This window comes from Myotis nattereri (genome assembly GCF_964212035.1).
Source record: "Myotis nattereri genome assembly, chromosome: 1".
Classification (NCBI taxonomy): Eukaryota; Metazoa; Chordata; class Mammalia; order Chiroptera; family Vespertilionidae; genus Myotis; species Myotis nattereri.
Window position 1 is genome coordinate 110,367,925 of NC_138075.1, and position 18,495 is coordinate 110,386,419.

The following is an 18,495-nucleotide window of genomic DNA, read 5'->3' on the forward strand; positions in this document are numbered from 1 at the left end:
AGAAGATGGGGGCGGGGGGGCTTTCAATTCAAAACACCTTCCACCTCTCCCTGCAGGGACCAGTCCTCCTCAGCCTGGTCTCTCACCAAAGCTACAGCATCAGCCTTGGGGTGGTTCCCTCTCCCCAGCACTAGCTACATCCTTTGCGGGGGCTGCTGAGTGAAAATGCAGGTCCCTTTATTAATAAATTAGGTGTCAAGCTGGTGGCAACAGAGTATTAAACCAAATTCAGTAACATCCATGAAGCCAGCCTTGCCTCTTCTCATCCCTAGCCCTAAGCAGGGAATCTTCCTTTTTCCTCCAATCCCTATCCCACTAAACCCTATCCCAGCACTTTCAGACTCCAGCTCTCATCTGGCACTCAAGACCCTCAGAGCAGTGTGGCCCATCTCTCCCCAACATGGGCCCTTTTTCATGAGAGTGTCACCATGTGCTAGATCCAAGCCATCACTGAGCTACTTGCCTTGCTTGGAGTGCTCTTCACCATCCCCTCCATCTACACAGTCCCTGTTCTAGGTCTATCTACCTCCTGTCCTGCTCCAACCACCACAAATTCTGCAATGCTGGTTGCGGTCAAAGTAGGCAGATGGGAAGTAGTAGTGTCCATGTGGGCAGGAGCTGTGGGTGGATCTCCCAGGTCACCTGGACCTTTTCATCCTTTGCAGGAAGGTGGGAACAGGATTGGTAGCTAGGAAAATTCTAGAGCAGCTCTTTCTTTCCTCCTGTTTGTGGGCAGAGGCTGGCTCAAAAGGTCCCTAGAGGACCTCTCCACCTACAGATTCATACCTAAATGCCTTTCAGTCAAAGGGGCCCTGATATGTCCCAGGCTCAGCAGAATGGTTAGCAGTGTGCCTGAGTGAATGGGAAGAGCAAGACCACCAGGTGACTTTCCTGCCAGGCATGTAGCCACCTCATGCTCCATTTGAGTGTAGATACTTACATCTAAGGGCGTGGCAGAGCTGGTAGGCCATGTGCCGGACATGTGGTAGGGGGTAAGGCTGGAAATTATTCTCCTTCAGGAATTCAAAGGTGTTCTTGCCCAGAAGCTCAAAGGCGATGCACATGTGACCGTGGAAGTTAAACCAGTCAGACATCAAGACGCACAAGCTAAGGGAGAAAGATGGATGGGGCTCAGGCTCTGTGCTGAGGGGGCTGGCTGCCCCACCCCTTCCCTCAGATGAAGCCAGTCCCCACTCCCTCCCAGGCCACGGTGCAGATACACAGAGAGAACCAGTTAACAGCAAGAGTATATCTCCCACCAGCCATCACCCAGATCAGCTCTGAGCAAGGACTAAACTTAATGCTATGAGGGAGGTGCGCTAGGGGGGCATTTTGATTTGAGGTCTCCTGCCTACCTACATAAGATATTGGGCATAATCCCTGCATCTCCAAGAAAGAATGATGCCAGGATACTCCACAGGACTAGCAGTGCCTTTTTCAACTCTCTCAATGGAAATTCCTGAGTCTGTATGCCAAAGGTGGCTCTCCTTTGGGTGTCTGATTATGTGAGCCCCAGCTTCCAGTTTATATCTTGTCTAATGCTCAGTAAGACCCACAAATGCAGGGCTGAGAGGCCTGCTTCAGAACTCTGAGCTGGTTGTGGTAAAACCTGGGCTGGAATCCAAAGGCTCCTTCCAGCAAGAATCACTTACCCAACTCCCCTAGTTCTGAATGCACAGAGAAGTTATGATGCCAACCAAGTGAGAGGATACTATTGCTCAGCCCCAGAAGGGTCCAGGGAATTAGGGTTAGAGGGATGCTTTCCTCACTCCTTGCTGACACTCACAACTTGTTCTCTTTGTCCTTTTCCTTGATTTTTTTGAGAACATTGATTTCTAGTCGGGCAGCCTCCCGGTACTTGCCCACGTTGCGAATGATCTTCAGGGCAACTTGAGACTTCCCTCTGGCACCGGGGAAGGAAGCAGAGGTTCTCATGAAAAGCTGCCCAGCTCTTCCCCACCTTCCACACCAACCCAGCAACTCTTGGCAGACACCACCCAGTACTCAAGAGACAGGGCCTATCCTGAGGAGAACAGACAACGGACGCCCAGCCTGCCCCATGCAACATCAGACCTCTGCTCTCCTAACAGCACGCTCCTCTAGCACCTTAGGCTTTTATGGTCTCAGCTACCTCCCAGCTCCCCAGGAAAGAGTGGGCAGAGGGGCAGAGGCCTCTCCCACTGACCAACACCAGCCCCAGAGCTCACTCAGTAATAACTCAACCTGTAGGCGAGTCAGCTCCGATCCCTGTCAGGCTGTCTCTTGACCTTCCTAATCACGTCTGCAAAAATGGACAAATGGTTCCCTGGCAAGAGCTAAGGGTGCCCAGAGTAGGGGCCTCTCACTAGGAGGCCAAGGGCTGTTCCCTTTACCACACTCCCTCCACCCCCACCTGCCTGCCTACCAGCCACAGGTCACTGAGTGTCCAGGGAGAATTTTAACAATTCCTGTTCTGCATCCCCCCAGCCCCACCCCTACCCCCAGAGGTGACTTGTAGGATGATCTACTGAGGCTGGAACAGCCAGAATTCAGATGCTGAGTGGGGAACGAGCAATCGGCTCTCCTGCAAGGGTGTAGCCTCTGAGACCTCTGGGAGGCTTACCTTGGTAACTTAGGAAAGGCTCACAGGCCCCAGAGAAGAGGTATCTTATAGAGCAGGGGTGGGGAACCTTTTTTCTGCCAAGGGCCACTTGGATATTTATAACATCACTGGCAGGCCATACAAAATTATCAACTTAAAACATTAGCCTGCTATATTTGGTCGAACATTTAATTAACTTACCCTTAATGCCTTGAGAGGGCCAGACCAAATGATTTCACAGGCTTCATACAGCCCGAGGGTCAGATATTCCCCACCCTGCTTTTCTCTCCCTATCTCATATTCTCAGATTTTCAGGACCTCATAGGAATGGCCACCAGCTTCCTCCTAGAACAGGCTCTCCTGATGACCTTCCAACCTTCAACACAGGGAGGCTGCCTGTGGAAGCATTCAGGGTTCAAAGGCCCTTTTCGTGAGCTGAATTCTACCTCTTCACAACCCCACTGGCTGATTCCCTTTGAGTCCCTTGAAGGACCTTGAGCCCTGCCCCATAATGACTCCAGAAGTTAATTTTCCCTCTAGCTACTCAGAGTGGCACAGCTCAGAGAGCTTAGCTGCCACCATGTGCCACATCTCTCAGATCTGCCAGTTCTCTCTCTGGTCACAGTATAGTCTACATGACCCTATGCTCACTAATCCCAACTCTAACCTCTTGGGTCCAAGGTGTTTAAACTGGAACTGGGAGGCTTCCTTTCAGTCACCGTCACTATCTTATCTTGGGGCTCCATGACCAACTGGACTGCTGAGACTAACTGTCCCCTCCAAGCACGCCTCTGAATGAGGGAGCACTGCCCCACCACAAGAGCTAAGGAATATGGGCAACCCCTGAGCATGTTTCTTCATCTCTAAAACAGTAGAAGAATCATGTATGGGCAGCACATGGCTCAACTGAGACAGCTAGGATAAGCACTTCGCAGCTACAGCTCACCTGGCATGGTCCAAGCACTCCACCACCTTGCCAAAGGTGCCTTCTCCCAGGTTCCCCACAATCTCATCTAGGAGAGAAAAGAAGCAGGGCGTGAGGGACTGGAGGGCAGAGGGTCGGCAGCTCCTGCAAGTTCACAGCATTCAAATTCTCAAAAACAAAAAAGGTTTCTCTCTCACTGCTACACTCTTAAAAACAGAAGTTGCTAGTGTTTGTGTCATTCAGGCAATTACTGGTGGCCCCACTAAGGCACCACGCGCACTAGAGGCCCCTCCGGGCAGGAGAGGTCTGGTCTAACAAGGGGGTAGAAAGTAGAGAGGTAAAGTTTTACGAAAGGTGGCTGTACATCGCTCTTGGAGCCAATCGCCGATCCGGCACACCAGGTGGCCCTCCTTGTCATCTTCCACACTCCGGCTGCTGCGCTTACTGCTCTGTTGGCTTCTCTGCATGCACCGCCCCCCGAAACGCCATCCGACCAATCGCATGGTAGGCGGTTCCGATTGACAGATTGAGGTGTCAGTCAAAGGCAGAGGTGGAGACGGTGAGGAGCCGGTGGGTTGGTTGGTTGGATTTTCCAGATCCCAGCATTTCATAAGGCACACAGCATATATAACGATAGGGATATTGCAAGGGACACGTCAAGACACAAACTGACTTCAAAAACAGAAAAGTAAAAACAGCTACAGGTATGTAAAGACAACTTGGACGCTCAGAAAGATGACCAGCCTCTGCTGCTGAGGGGCCGGGCCATGCGGAGAGCCACCGCCTTGACACCCTTCTCTACTAAGTGTTCCCCTCCCAGACCCTCCCAGTACGCTTCGGCCAGGGTGGAGACGCAGTGAAAACGGCGCAAGAGTGTGGCTGTCCCAAGCCTTGGTCCATCATCCAGAATGGTCGGAAGCCACGCTGGCTTCAGCTGCAGAATGCCCAGCTTGTCTTTGCTTGCCTCTCTCTTGCCCACACAGCCCTGCACATACTTGACAGCTGCCACTCAGAGCCAAGCTACTACAGGCCTCCAGACAGCATCCATGGCCAGACTTAACATCATCACCAGATACGGCCTTCATTAGCAACCTTTTTACCACCAACCTCAAACAGGGAAGGAGCCAGGGATTCTCTGGGCTGGTCAACCTCCAGGCCTCCTACCATGATGGCCCACACAGGCCCCAAGCCAGCTCCTGCCATGGCACCCATGCTATTCATAGGCCAGGCACATCCTGAGCCTCATGACAATAGAGGGCACCAAAAGGGACACAGAGCCACAGATCTGCACCGCCCTCCTGTGGCAGTGTGTGGCAGTGTGCAGAGAGGCCACCACGCCATGATGGGTGCACACAGTCAGCCTGCAACCCATGGCCACTCAAAGTAGTCAGTCACCAGAGAGCTCAGCAGAGAAGATGCCTGGCCCCTCCATTGGTTCCGCCACTACTCCTCAGGGGCCTCATGGCTGGCAAAGGGAGGGAGGGAGGGAAGCGGGGGAGGGGGAGAAGACAGCACATAACCTTGGAGACACACAACAGGCTTTCCTTCCCAGAGGTGTGATTACAGTGTGGGTTCCTGGTCTCAGCAGAGATCTATACAACCTTGCACACTAGAAACACCACCAGGCCCTGTTCCTGGCAAGTGGCCTGCAACTGGACAAGGCCTAGAGCTGTAGGCCTTTCTGTCATTTCTTTACATGTCCCATCACACAGGCAGCTCATCCCTCGTCTTGACTGCCTCTCATGCGAAGAGGCTAGGACAGTGATGGTGAACCTTTTGAGCTCGGCGTGTCAGCATTTTGAAAAACCCTAACTTAACTCTGGTGCCGTGTCACATAGAAATTTGTTGATATTTGCAGCCATAGTAAAACAAAGACTTTTTTTTTTAATTGATATTTATTTTATATATTTAAATGCCATTTAACAAAGAAAAATCAACCAAAAAAATGAGTGTGCGTGTCACCTCTGACACGCATCATAGGTTCGCTATCACTGGGCTAGGCTGAAGAAGGCCTGGCTGGAGGTCAGAAGGGAAGCTCCAGCCTGAGCTGATAAGAAGACCCTCCCCTACCCGTAGGCACTCCAGCCTCCGGGCCTTTGGGGAGGGGCGTGGAAGTGAGACTGCAGAAGTTGGTACAATCCACACCAGTCAGAGCACTGAGCTGTGTGGAGGCAATCTCTCAGTGGGAAGGACCAGGCCATACAGCTCCAGACCACACACCAGCAATCCTGTTAGGATCTCTAAGAGATATCCCTGGCCTCTTGCAACCAAGCAGCCTGAACCTGGGGCAATGTGGAGACAAGACAGGCCAGGAGCCTGCCAGCGCCGCAACCAGAGCCCCTTCAGCTGACACCGCCAATGGGCCAGAAGATAGAGAAGCCAGGCCCTTTGCTCAGCCCTGTACCTAAAGCAGACGACACACACAAACACACGCACGCACACACACCAAATGCACGTGTGCAGGGCTAGCAGTACTCACCCAGACCAGCCAACCTGAGAAAAGGCTACGGACAGATGAGGCCTTAAAGCCCCAGCAAGCACACTCTGGCCACCACTCACCGAGGAGGCACTGCTACAAGACCTGGTGCGGCGTTTGTGGCAATGGTGGGCATGTTTGCGAGTCCGGTACGGCTCTCTATCCCTGGACCGTCGACGATGATGGGAACGTGAAGATCCATAGTAGTCCTCTCCAAAAGATGGGCTCCGCTCTTCACATCGGTATGTGTCGCTCTCACGGCGCTCCCGGTACCGCCTCTGGTAGGGTAAGCGGTCATGGCTGCCAACAGGGTGATGGGGACATTGGTCAGATAGGGCCCTTCCTCCCACCAGCCAGGTTCCTGCTATAAGGCAAGAGGTATGTGGTGAGGCCCCTGCAAAAGACTCATAAGGGTAGCCTTATGAGTTGGAGCAGAGGCAGTGAGACTGAGGGAAGTGGGGGAGGGGGAGTATATGTATCTGAAGTCCAACCTCCAGAACCTGAGCTACTGATGGCATCCCTTCAGTGGCACAGGAGGCAGAGCGCTGGGGAGTGATCACAGTGGAGGGTCTCCAAGGGTTCCAATGCATCGGAACTCCCTGTGGCCTGCTGAGGCTATAATTTTGGTCTGGGGTTGACATAGGACTAGGGGCCAACCTCTGGAAAGAACTAAAGTTTCTAATCCCCACTGAGGAAGGCTCAGAGGTTGGCAGGAGAGATGCTGGCCTAGCCTAGAAAATCGAGTGTGTGCCAGGAAAAGAAGTTTCAAGGACAGAGAAAGAAGGGGCAGCAAGAATGGAAGTAAACACTGAGGCCAGGGAATGCAGCTGAAATCAGGGAGGAATCCAAAGAGGACAGGGCAGTGATCTAGGTGCAGCCAAGCAGAGGCAGCAGTCACTTAAAGGAGACCAGGGCTGCCACAAGCCTCCACTGTCTCCCAGGCCCAGTGAGGGAAGGAGCCCTTCCTTTTGACCCAGTTCTCTCTCACCTTCTGGACTGAGATCTCCGGGGTGGAGGCTCCCTTCGAGATGGGTATCGCAGTCTCCCTTCGTGCTCCCGACTGTAAGACCTCCTTCTCTTCCATCGGTAGCTCAGGTATGGGTCTGGCTCAGGGGAGCGGTATCGCTTACAGTGATGCATCTAGGCCACAAGAAATGGACAGCCCTGCTAAACATGCAGCCAGCCACCTGGTTGCCTGAGCAGCCTAGGCACTCCTGAAGAAGAGGTTCATTGTTCCATTTGAGGCAGCCCCTCCAGGGGTTTATGAAGTGAAAAAGAACTCTGAGGTCACAGTGGTCAAAGAGCAGACAATAGAACAAACAAATGAACAAACAAAAAGCTGCTTCCCCAGCACAGCATCACTGATTGGCCTGATGGCCTGAGCACTTGGGGAACCAGGTGAGCCAGGACAGGTGCTGAGATGGAACACAGGGCGGGGTTGGTAAGCACCATCCATCACAAGAGACAGGGAGAAAGGGAAGCCTCCTATGCTCAATTCCCTCTTGCCTTACTGTGGGGTCCTACGAAGCACCTGCTCTGTCAAGCCAGAGTCAGATGGCTGTTGGCAGGGTGCCAACACGTAGGGGCCAAGGGTGAAAGTGCTCAAGTTGAACAGCCTGTGGAGGCCCTGAATTGGACCCCACTCAAAGCAGCAAGGACACAAGTTGTATGAGGAGCTACAGGCAGAAACAAGACCAGCTTTTGGAGGAAAAGGTGTCCAAGGGTCTCACAAACATTCCCTAGCCCACCTGAGGGTCTGGCCCAGCAGATATGGTGGTCTGGCCAGCCCTTGCTGGTCCATAGTCGGGGTCAGCACCAGTAAAGATGCTAAGACAGAGCACCCAAGTGTTTTGCCCAACACCCATTCAGCACCATCCAGACATCTTCAGTGCCATACTGGGCAATGCTTCACCTCTAGCCAACAGTACTGTCCCTCTTCTAGATCCTCTGCTCTAGAACCTTTCTCCTGCACCCATCTCAGGCTGATGTGCTCAAGGAGGCATACCAAAAGTGCCCACATCACTATCCTTGCTCAGCAAGGACCAATATCCACTACAGGAAATTGCCAGGCTGTATCAGCCACCAGCGGAGAAAGATAGCTATGTGAGGCCAGCTCCCTATTCCACCCACTCCAAAAACTCTGACAATGCTTGCCTCCATTGGAAGGCTGGGCCAGAGACCATGGCCACCCTGACTCCCATCCCTTCACTTGGACATAGCCAACCTCCAAAGGTGGTCGGTCAGTCTTGGGTTTGCCTGACCAAGCACATTTTGGACAAACTCACTGAGACTGCCCCATCTCATGAGAAGTCTGTCAGGAAAAGAGCAAAATGGAATGCGCAGAGCAGCAAGGCATATCTGACAAAACTCCTGGGAGCTTCTCTGTGATTCTAAGAAAGTCTCTGCCCTCAGTCACCCATGAGCAGGTATCTTCCCGTCTACCTGGAAATCCAGGTCCCAGCAATCCTTGGAGGTAAATACTATGTAAAATTACTCATAGCTCCTCAAGTACTTAGAATGTTGTTCTGTTTTGATGATCAGCTGACTAATGTTTCACTGTCTTCCTGCAATTACCCAGGGTCAGGTGCCCAAGCTATGAAATGAAGGCGGTATCTCACATCTCCCTAAGTGACACAGATGATGCTCCAGTGGCAAGGATAGATGCCCTGCCCATCCTTACTGGGCAGACAAAGCACCAGAGCTGGAAGCCATGGTCTAGTCCACATCAAGCCAAAGACTCCCTCCTGGGATCTAGACGATCTTAAGTCAACACATGTTCATGTTAGAGGAAAGAGCACAGCTTCAGTGTCAGACAGATGTCAATCTGAATCTTGGCACTGCCACTTCTATATGTGTGCCTTAGGCAAGTTATTCAACTACTGACCTTCAGCTTCCTCTGGCAGCTCGGGTAATCTTACAGGGTTCTGTGCGGATTACATTATGTCATCCCTTTACTAAGATGTCTAGCATATCTTTTTAGGTCAAATGCCTAGCCCAAGTCTGTGCCCACAAGAGGCACTGAAGGGAGTTCTTCGTTAATGTTAAAAAGGTTCCAGGTAGCCCAGCTGGCATGGTTCGGTGGTTGGGCATCAACCTACCAGGAGGTCAGAGTTCAATTCCCAGGCAGGGCACATAGGGCACATGCCTGGGTTGCAGGCTCAATGGGGGGTGCAGGGGGTGCGTGCAGGAGGCAGCCAATCAGTGATTCTCTCTCATCACTGATGTTTCTGTCTCTCTCTGCTTCTTCCTTCCTCTCTGAAATTATATATATATATATATAAAAGATTCCAGGTAACACCAAAGTCTGTGTTAAATGCCTTAAGGGCATTTTATAAGTCTCTTCCAAGGGACCATGGGGGGAGAACTCTGGGTAGAAAACCCTACAGTGCTGGCCTCCTGACCAAGCCACTCTAGGTCTTGGTTACCATTTACTATACCTGGAAAATGCAGATAACATCTCCCAGCCAACTTGGCAAAGGAGATGATAAGCTATAAAGTACTTCACATAAGGCAATCATAGAGGAAATAACCTCTCCTTCAACACATTCTAGGCAGGTAAGTACTAGGTCTATCTAGTGCCCCTCATTATATTCCCAGCCAGGGCTTTAGGGCCCATTTCTCTTCAATTATCTCTCTCTGAAACCCCAGCAAACAGGTTATTTAAAGAAGCTAAGGGCCACAATCATGCTCAAGAAGACTCTGCTCTACACAATGAAGGAAACCAGGCGGAGATGCCAGCTTTTCTCTGAGCACAGACCTAGTCGGCTTCTCATTTGCTCTCCTGGCCAGTGAACTGGGCTGACAACAGCAGCCAGCCAGGTCAGCGGCTGCCCTCCCGGATCCAGCCACCCCAGCGCCCCACGGTTATTTTTGGCTGACGCTGCTCCACCACTGCAATTTCAATCCCGCCACCTTGCAAGCCGCCACCGAGTGAAACACTCCTTTTCAAGGGCATGGAGGAGGGAAGCTGGAAGGCCGCCAACTCCACCGCGTCAAGGGGCCTGGCTCAGGCAACTCCCACCCCAGCTCCACACCAGAGTGCCCGCACCCGGAACTACAGCACAGACGCCCGGACGGGCGCAGCTCGGGCACTGGTACTGTCAGCTGGGCCTAGCCCCTCCCCCGGGCTGGAGCGGCTCCATCAACACAATAAAACACGCGGGAGCCTGTGGCCCTCGCTCGCGGCCCTTCCTGCCGCCCCGGGTCCCGGAGATCTCAAAGCTTCGTCCCCCGTAACCGCCGCCCACGGCGGCGAGGCAAAGACCGGGGCGGGCGGAGGAACGCCAGCCTGGGTCGGAATCAAACTCCAGGCCGCGAGGGGAGGAGAGTGGGACCCAGCCTCGAGCCGGGGGCAGGGGAGGGACCTGAAAGCCCCTCCAGGAGATCTAGGTAGCAACCGACCCCATTCCGCGGACAGTTGCAGGGCCGAAACGGAATCCCTTCAGGGGCCTCAGAGGCCGCGCAGGCTCGGCCTCCAACACCGCGGAAACGAGAGGTCGGGGTCTATGGTGACCGCCCCCCGGGGGAAAAGCGGCGGGTCAGGGGTGAGAGGTCGGGGACCCGGGGCGTCAGGACTCGGGGCCTGCGGTGGCCAAGGAGAAGAAGGGGCAGGCCGGCACCAGCTCGGGAACCCAGGGACCTGCATCCGGCGAGCCCATCGTGCTGCGGTGGGTCTGGGACCACACTTACCGTCTCCCAGGCTCCGGCGGCGACTAGGCCCCACTTCCCGCTCCCAGCGCCTCTTCCGCTTCCGGCCCCAGCCTCCGCCCGCGGCGGGCCCGCCCCTCGCGTGACGCAGCTGTCTCCAGCCCCAGCTCGCTAGCCTGGCTGCTCTAGCTCCCGACTCGAAGGCTCTGGAGGACCCGCCTTCTCCGCCCAGGTCCGTGAGGAGTCTGTAGAGACTGGTTCCGAGAAAGCCCAAGGGCATCCCCGGCCCGCCCCCTGCCGTGTCGCAATGCACGTAGGCTTCCGAGACTTGTTGAGGGAGCCGTCCCAGGCCAGCGGGCGCTCGGAGCCGAAAGATGGATCCACGACTTGGACCCGGGGCTCAGCCCGCTCGGCCGCCCCGACACCGACGGCGCACGCCCAGCTCGCGCGCAGGAAGGCATTGTTACGCCGTCGCCTCCGTGAAGACCCGGCGAGCTCCGAGGCCCGGGAAGGCAGTCGTAACTCCCGCTTACATGAAGGAAGAAACGAGACCACATTCTTTTTGGGGGGTGGGGGCAGTGGCAGCACGCCCAGTGCCCGTAGGCCCGCCGAGCAGTGTTATGGGGAGACGCCCAGGACCCCAGAGGCGGGCCGCCGGCGAAGGAGGCTCTCCCGCGAGCAACGCAGCAGGTTGGAGCCTTGTTGCTCTGGCGTAGACCCCGCGCCCCGCCGCAGTCAGGCCCCACTGGCCATTTCTCTCCGAGTCACTCGGCGACCCCGGGAGCAACAAAACCCTCCCACCCGCTGCCCCGCGCTTGGTCGGGGCGGGATAACGAGGCCGTTTCCCAGAATAGAAAACCCTAGGTCGAGCCCTTCGGGAGACCTCGCGGTTTGTGAGCGTGCACTCCCCACAGCTCCCAGGCGCGGTTCAGCCGAGCGGACCGGAGGGGCCCTAATCGCTCCCACGCCCGGCCCGGGCGGCGGCGGGAGAAGCGAAACGCCCCTCCGGCCCCGCCCACGCCACGCCCCTCCCGGCGCCCAGGGTTTCCCCGGCCCCGCAGGCGCGGTCCGAGCGGAGCCATCCCCTCCCGAGTGGCAGAGGCCCCTCAAGTCCTAGGTCTGTGGCTCCCCCTTAGACGGCCCTGACGGCGTGGCTTCAGGAGCTGCCCAATTCTCCGCCAGCTCCACCATTTTCAGCCGAAGCTAAGTAAAAACGGGATGCGTTAAGGCACCCTCAAGGTCGGTTCCTAGTCCCCTGCCAACCAAATGCACCCACCCCCCAATAGAGAATTCTGGGGCCTTTTCAAGTGTCAGAGACGACCGAGCCCGGATGTCCCCGTCCCTAGATGTCCTCCCCCGCAACCCCCTTAGCATGGCCTCCGGGGCCAGAGACTGAGTTGCCAGTTTTTGCCGGGACCCAATGCTTGGCCTGCGGTCGCGTCCACGCCACCATTTCAACCATTGAGACGAGGTTGGGAGGACCCTGTGGTGTCCCCTCCTCCCACCGCTTAGTGTTGCGACGGTTTCCATGGCTCCTGGAAGCAGAGGCTCTCAGGCTCCTATCCCGGGCGCTAAGTTCTAAGGGGTAAGTCGGGTCCACCTTCCTACCAGCTCTCCCACCATCCACCATGGAGAACCCGGAAGCCCTTGCCTCCTAGTAACAAAACAGCTCTCTTTTTCTTGAGTAGAATAGGAGCGGTCTCCCTCGCCAAAGCCTGCAGTCCAACCGCTGTTACGCCTGAGATTCTACCATTTAGGATTTCTCATTCCTAAAAGAAAGCCTGAGAAGAGACCTGGTATCCTGGACTGAATGTACCTGCAGGAGACACTGGAGCCAGGCCTGCAGGGCCAGGCGCAGAGCTGGGATGGAAAAGGGAGTCTCCATGGGGCCAGCTGAGACCCCCTGCCCAGGCTCACTGCACAACCTTCCTGCAGGAGTGGCTGCTGAAGCTCACCAGGAACGGGTCAAGCAGCTGGCAGGGTCAGCCCCATAGGAAACCCAGGGCACCAACTGAGCCAGGCTGTGCCCACCTGTGCCAGTGACAGAGATGCAGGGGAGCCTGGGCACTGTCCTTGGGGGATTCCAAAGTTGGGTGAGGGACTCTAGGGACACCATAGTAAAGAGAATAACCAAGAGGGACAGATTAGAGCAGGGCCTCCACACAGCACATTCACATTGTAGTCTGGGTGGGAGCCCTGCTTTCACATTGGGTGAGGTGGCCCTGTGAGCACGAGGTAAGCCAGCCTCTGTCACCAAACCCTGAAACATGCCCAAAACCAGACAGCCCCCCTTCCCCACGTATTAGCACTCCTGTTTGTCACAGTCTGGCTTTTTATGGGAGCATTTGAGCATTTCAGCTTCAACAAGCCCTGTCTCCACTACACATGGCTGAGCCCCTCCTGCTGGCCCAGGGCCAGCCTGGGGGGACTTGAATAACCTTATCTACCAGGCTCTGTCAGGATGCTGAGGAGTAGAAGTGCCCAGGGCAGAGAGTTCTGTGTGTGCAAGGAGCTGTGAAAGAGGCATCTCTGCCCCAGTCCCCATCCCAACCAACAAGACAATGTGACATCCATGCAACTTGAAATCATTGAGAATGGGATAAGGCGATCTAGGGTCCAGGCTGTGTCCATATTGCTCTGTTTCTACTAGCATACTTCAGGTCCAGGAGGTACAGTGCCTCTTAGTGAAGAGTTTCAGAAGGTGGCTGAGTATTGGAAAGCAGATGGGGGAGGTGGTAGTTCCATTGAAATTTAAAGAGGAGGAACTGCAGAGACTCCAGAAATATAATGAGGACTGGCTTCCCCAGGTGTATGCTCCTCCTTCCTCTCTCTCCCCTCAACCCCTTCTTCCCCATGCTCTTCCCCACTGCCCTGTCTTTTCTGCAAGCCAATTAGTCTCCCTCCTCCTTAGGATGCTTTATCCTACACTTCCTCCCCTTCTTCTGCCCCTTTCTCATTATGTTCCATCATCCATTCATTTATTCACTGAGCATCTACTATGCCTGGCCCTCTTCTGTGCAGGGGAGAACAAAATTCAGGTCAGAACATGCCCTATCCCCATAGGGGCCACACAGTCATCAAGCTGGCAATTACAATTTAAGTACCTAATGAGGAGAAGCACAAGGGGGCAGCAGATAGGAAGGTCCTCCCCATATTGAGGGTTTCTGGGCCACTGAACTTTAATGAAAGATGAACAGGAGCATTTTCCAGGAGTGAAGGAACAAAGCTTTTACCAAGGCCCAGAGAGGAGAGACATGGAGGTGGGATGTACATAGTCCCTGAACCAAACGAGGGGGGGGGGGGGCGGGGGGTTACTGTGAAATGTAGGACAGGGGCCAGAGCAAGGGCTTAAGTGTCCCAGGCCCTGTCCACCTGACTTGAACTCCAGCTTAGTGACTGCCACTCCTGGCCAGTAACCTCTCCTAGTCTCTTGGGCAAATATGTATGTGCACAGGCAGACAGACATATGGACACACATCCGGAGACACAGAGAAGCACACCAAAGAGATGGCTTGGAGTCAGGGATGGAGAGTTGTAAGAACCAGGATGGAACCCTGCTGTGCTGCAGGAACCCCTACTGAAGCAAATCTGTTGCTCTGGCTGGAAAGGGGGGTGGGAGTGGGAGGGGGGGGTCTCAGCAGCAGTGCCTTGCTGGCCTTGAGCCTTACAAAAGGTGGAATTGGTCTAAATCAATTTATCTCAAACTGGGGTCTCTGAGAAGGCTGTTAGCTCCTCAAGAAAGCCGGCAACTACACATTTGTAAGAAACAAAATCTCAGTTTTTGTATTTCTCAACCCAGACCCTTGAGGATTGTAGCTTGTCCTCCTCGGGTCGAGATGGACTATTTTTATGGGGTGTGCATGCTGGTTAAGTTGGGGGCCTACAGTGGGCAATGTCAGCGAGAAGGCAGGGCACACAGTGACCTGGGGCTGGGCCCTCTGGGCATTCAGACTCCTGGAAGCAAAGGGCACCAAGTGAGTCCTATACGAACAACAGCCCAAACCAATGCCAACTCAGGCCCCAACTCTAGGGCCTTCTTGTCCCTTAGGGGCTGCCCAGGGAATTTCTCCCCTCTCCCTAGCCCGAGGGATGCCCTTCCAGGGCTCACCTTCTTTGAGCAAGTGGGTATTTCCAGGCCCTGGGCCTGTCCAGGGAGGGTGACTTAAAATTCGACCCTGGGTCATGGGCAGGGGTCCTATGGGGAGTGGCTGATGGGAAGAGGTTCTCAGAGAGAAGGGGAAGCAGCTGGATAGGGTCTGGATGCTGCTTCCAGCCAGATAGGGTCTGGATGCTGCTTTATCAGACTGGTGGAAGGGGCTCCCAGGGCCTCCAGCATGCTCCACCTTCAGTCCCATCCCCAACCTCCAACTCCTTCCACTCTGACACTTTGTGTCTCTACCTCAGTCTGTCTTCCTCATCATTCCCAGGATTCTATGGTCTTCACCAGGGGTCCTTAAACTTTTTATTTTTTTTTAAATATATTTTATTGATTTTTTTACAGAGAGGAAGGGAGAGGGAGAGAGAGCTAGAAACATCGATGAGAAACATCAATCAGCTGCCTCCTGCACACTCCCCACTGGGGATGTGCCTGCAACCAAGGTACATGCCCCTGACCGGAATCGAACCTGGGACCCTTGAGTCCGCAGGCCAATGCTCTATCCACTGAGCCAAACCGGTTAGGGCCCTTAAACTTTTTAAACAGGGGGCCAGTTCACTGTCCCTCAGACTGTTGGAGGGCCGGACTATAGTTTAAAAAAAACTATGAACAAATTCCTATGCACACTACACATATCTTATTTTTGAAGTAAAAAAAACAAAACGGGAACAAATACAATATTTGTATTTGCATGTGGCCCGTGGGCCGTAGTTTGAGGACCCCTGGTCTTCACTGTCCCCAAATTAGTGGTTGAGACTATGGGTTCAAGGAGGGGGTTGGGAGGCTGAAAGAAAAAGGTAAAGGGATTAAGACGTACAAATTGCCATTTATATAAATGGTCACGGGGATGTAAAGCACAGCATATGAAATATAGTCAATACTATTATAATAACTACTAGTGGCCCAGTGCACAAATTCGTGCACATTGAAAGGAATTAGAAGAAATATTTTAATATCGCTATTTGCCTTTTCTCTATAATAGAAGTATCAACCAAATTCACGATCAACAATGACAGATCAAAACACACGCGTTTGACTGACGCCAGCGAGAACTTCATATGTATCGCACATGCACAAGTCAATTTGGCCTTTTATATATATACTAGAGGCCCGGTGCACAAAAATTTGTGCACTCGGGGGGAAGGGGGGGTCCCTCAGCCCGGCCTGTGCCCTCTCGCAGTCTGGGACCCCTCGGGAGATAACGACCTGCTGCCTTAGGCCTGCTCCCAGGTGGCAGAGGGCAGGCCCAATCCCTAGGTGCAGCCCATGGTTGGGCTCAGAGCAGGGCCGATTGGGGAGTTGGGGCGCCGCCCCGTCATGCACAGAGCAGTGAGATTGGGAGGTTGTGATGCCACCCTCAGTCACGCTCAGGGTAGGGCCGATTGGGGGGTTGGGGCACCGTCCCCTGTCACACTCAAGGCAGGGTCGATGGGGAGGTTGTGGTGCCACCCCCTGTCATGCACAGAGCAGGGCCAATCAGGGGGTTGGGGCGCTGCCCCCTGTCACAGAGCAGGGCCCATCAGGGGGGTTGGGGCTCTGTACCCTGTTACGCACAGAGCAGGGTCGATCAGGGGGTTGGGGAGCTCCCCACTGTCACTCACAGAGTAGGGCTGTTAGGGGAGTTGGGGCACTGCCCCCTGTCACACACAGAGCAGGGCGGATCAGGGGGTTGGGGTGCCGCACCCTGTCACACTCAGGGCAGGACCAATGGGGAGGTTATGGCTCTACCCCATCACACACAGAGCAGGGCCCGTGGGGGGCGGTTGGGGTGTTGCCCTCTATCACCCCCAGAGCAGGGCCGATCAGGGGGTTGGGGCACCGCCCCCTGTCACTCACAGAGTAGGGCCAATAGGGGAGTTGGGGCACCACCCGCTGTCACACACAGAACAGGGCGGATCAGGGGGTTGGGGCGCCGCCCTCTATTACCCACAGAGCAGGGCTGATCAGGGGGTTGGGGCGCTGCCACTCTCACACTCAGGGCAGGGCCGATGGGGAGGTTATGGCTCTACCACGTCACACAAAGAGCAGGGCCGATCAGGGGGTTGGGGCGCTGCCCCGTCACACACAGAGCAGGGCCAATCAGGCAGTTGGGGCACCGCACCCTGTCACACACAGAGCTGCAGGGCGATCAGGGGGTTGGGGAGCTCCCCCTATCAGGCACAGAGCAGGGCTAATCAGGGGGTTGGGGCGCCTTCCCCTGTCACAAACAGAGCAGGGTGGATAGGGAGGTTGTGGCCCCACCCCCTGTCACACACAGAGCCGCAGGGCGATCAGGGGGTTTGGGCGCTGCCCCCTGTCACACTGATCCCAGTGCCAGGAGGCCTCGCGGCTCCGCTGATCCCGGTGCTGGGAGGCATATTACCCTTTTACTATATAGGATAGAGGCCTGGTGCACAGGTGGGGCCGGCTGGTTTGCCCTGAAGGATGTCCTGGATCAGGGTGGAGGTCCCCACTGGGGTGCCTGGCCAGTCTGGGTGACGGGATGATGGCTGTTTGCAGCTGGTCACACACCCTTCAGGGTGAGGGTCCCCACTGGGGTGCCTGGCCAGTTTGGGTGAGGGGCTGAGGGCTGTTTTCAGGCTGGTGGGTGACTGAAGCTCCCAACCGCTCCTTTTTTTCTTTTTTTTTTTTATTCTGGGCCAGCTTTAGCTTTGAGGCTTGGCTCCAGCTCTTAGGCCTCTGCTGCTGAAAGCAGGTTTCTGGCCTTTGTTTACCTTCTGTATTTGAAACAATGTTGCGATCCTGCTGGCTGAAGCCCCATCGACTAAAGCACGTTTCTGGGGTTTTTGTTTAGCTTCTATATTTGTAACATAGTTGCTTAGAGTTGCAGCTCAGAGGCCGGCAGTGGCAGGTGGGGAACGTTGGAGTCCTCTGTCACTGAAGCAAGGAAGCCTCATGTTCGCTTTAAGCTGCCTGGCTGCCGGCCGCCATCTTGGCTGGCAGTTAATTTGCATATCACCCTGATTAGCCAATGGGAAGGGTGGCAGTCATACGCTAATTACAATGTTTCTCTTTTATTAGATAGGATAGAATAAACTTGCTTAATTAGACCTGCTTTCTGATTTAGCTAAACTTTTTCCAGCCCAGTGAAGCACCCCAACTTCTCTTTCAGGTAATTGTCAGCAACACAGCAGTAAATATCAACATGAAGCAGATAATTATTGTAGATCATGCAGGGAGAGCAAAGGGTAAAATATTTAACTACAGCAGTGTTTGACTATATTCTGTGCAGTGAGAAACCTGAAGTCATTTTTTTTTAAAATATATTTTTGACGTAAGAGAGGAAGGGAGAGGGGGAGAGGTAGAAACATCAATGATGAGAGAGAATCATTAATTGATCGGCTGTTTTCTGCACTCCCCCTACTGGGGGTCAAGCCTGCAACCCAGGCATATGCCCTTGACTGGTATTGAACCCAGGACCTTTCAGTCTACAGGCTGATGCTCTATCCACTGAGCCAAACCCAGGTAGGGCTTGCTGAAGTCATTTTCAAGGCCCGCCATTTCTTAATTCTTTACAGTCGGGTCAAGTTTCCAGGCTTTCTAAATCTCTGTTTTCCAGTTAATGAAAAGAAAATAGGATTCCACCGACTCTCCTACCTACCTACTCCAGGACTTCTGTGAGGATCAAATGAGATGAGGCATGGGAAAACGCTTCACAGATATTTGGTTAAAGTGTAAAATGTTTGCACTTGACTATAAAGCAAGTCGTG

General features: G+C 54.2%; 1 protein-coding gene across 4 annotated transcripts in view; it reads right to left on the minus strand.

Annotated features, from left to right (window-relative positions):
* Positions 1–18,495, minus strand: part of CLK3 (CDC like kinase 3) — a gene marked incomplete at its 3' end in the record, with an annotated part of 114,108 nt that overhangs the window by 2,729 nt on the left and 92,884 nt on the right. Inside the window, exons 1-7 of one of the 4 annotated variants that reach the window (XM_081084820.1) lie at positions 10,672–11,161; positions 6,971–7,122; positions 6,066–6,282; positions 3,871–3,967; positions 3,528–3,594; positions 1,787–1,903; positions 941–1,107 (exon numbers count right to left, since the gene is read on the minus strand). In XM_081084820.1, coding sequence (XP_080940946.1) covers positions 941–1,107; positions 1,787–1,903; positions 3,528–3,594; positions 3,871–3,967; positions 6,066–6,282; positions 6,971–7,122 — 817 coding nt within the window. In that variant the 5' untranslated portion in view covers positions 10,672–11,161. Of the gene's footprint in view, positions 1–940; positions 1,108–1,786; positions 1,904–3,527; positions 3,595–3,855; positions 3,968–6,065; positions 6,283–6,970; positions 7,123–10,671; positions 11,162–18,495 lie in introns of those variants that run through there. The other 3 variants (XM_081084819.1, XM_081084818.1, XM_081084821.1) reach the window with 3 other exon arrangements.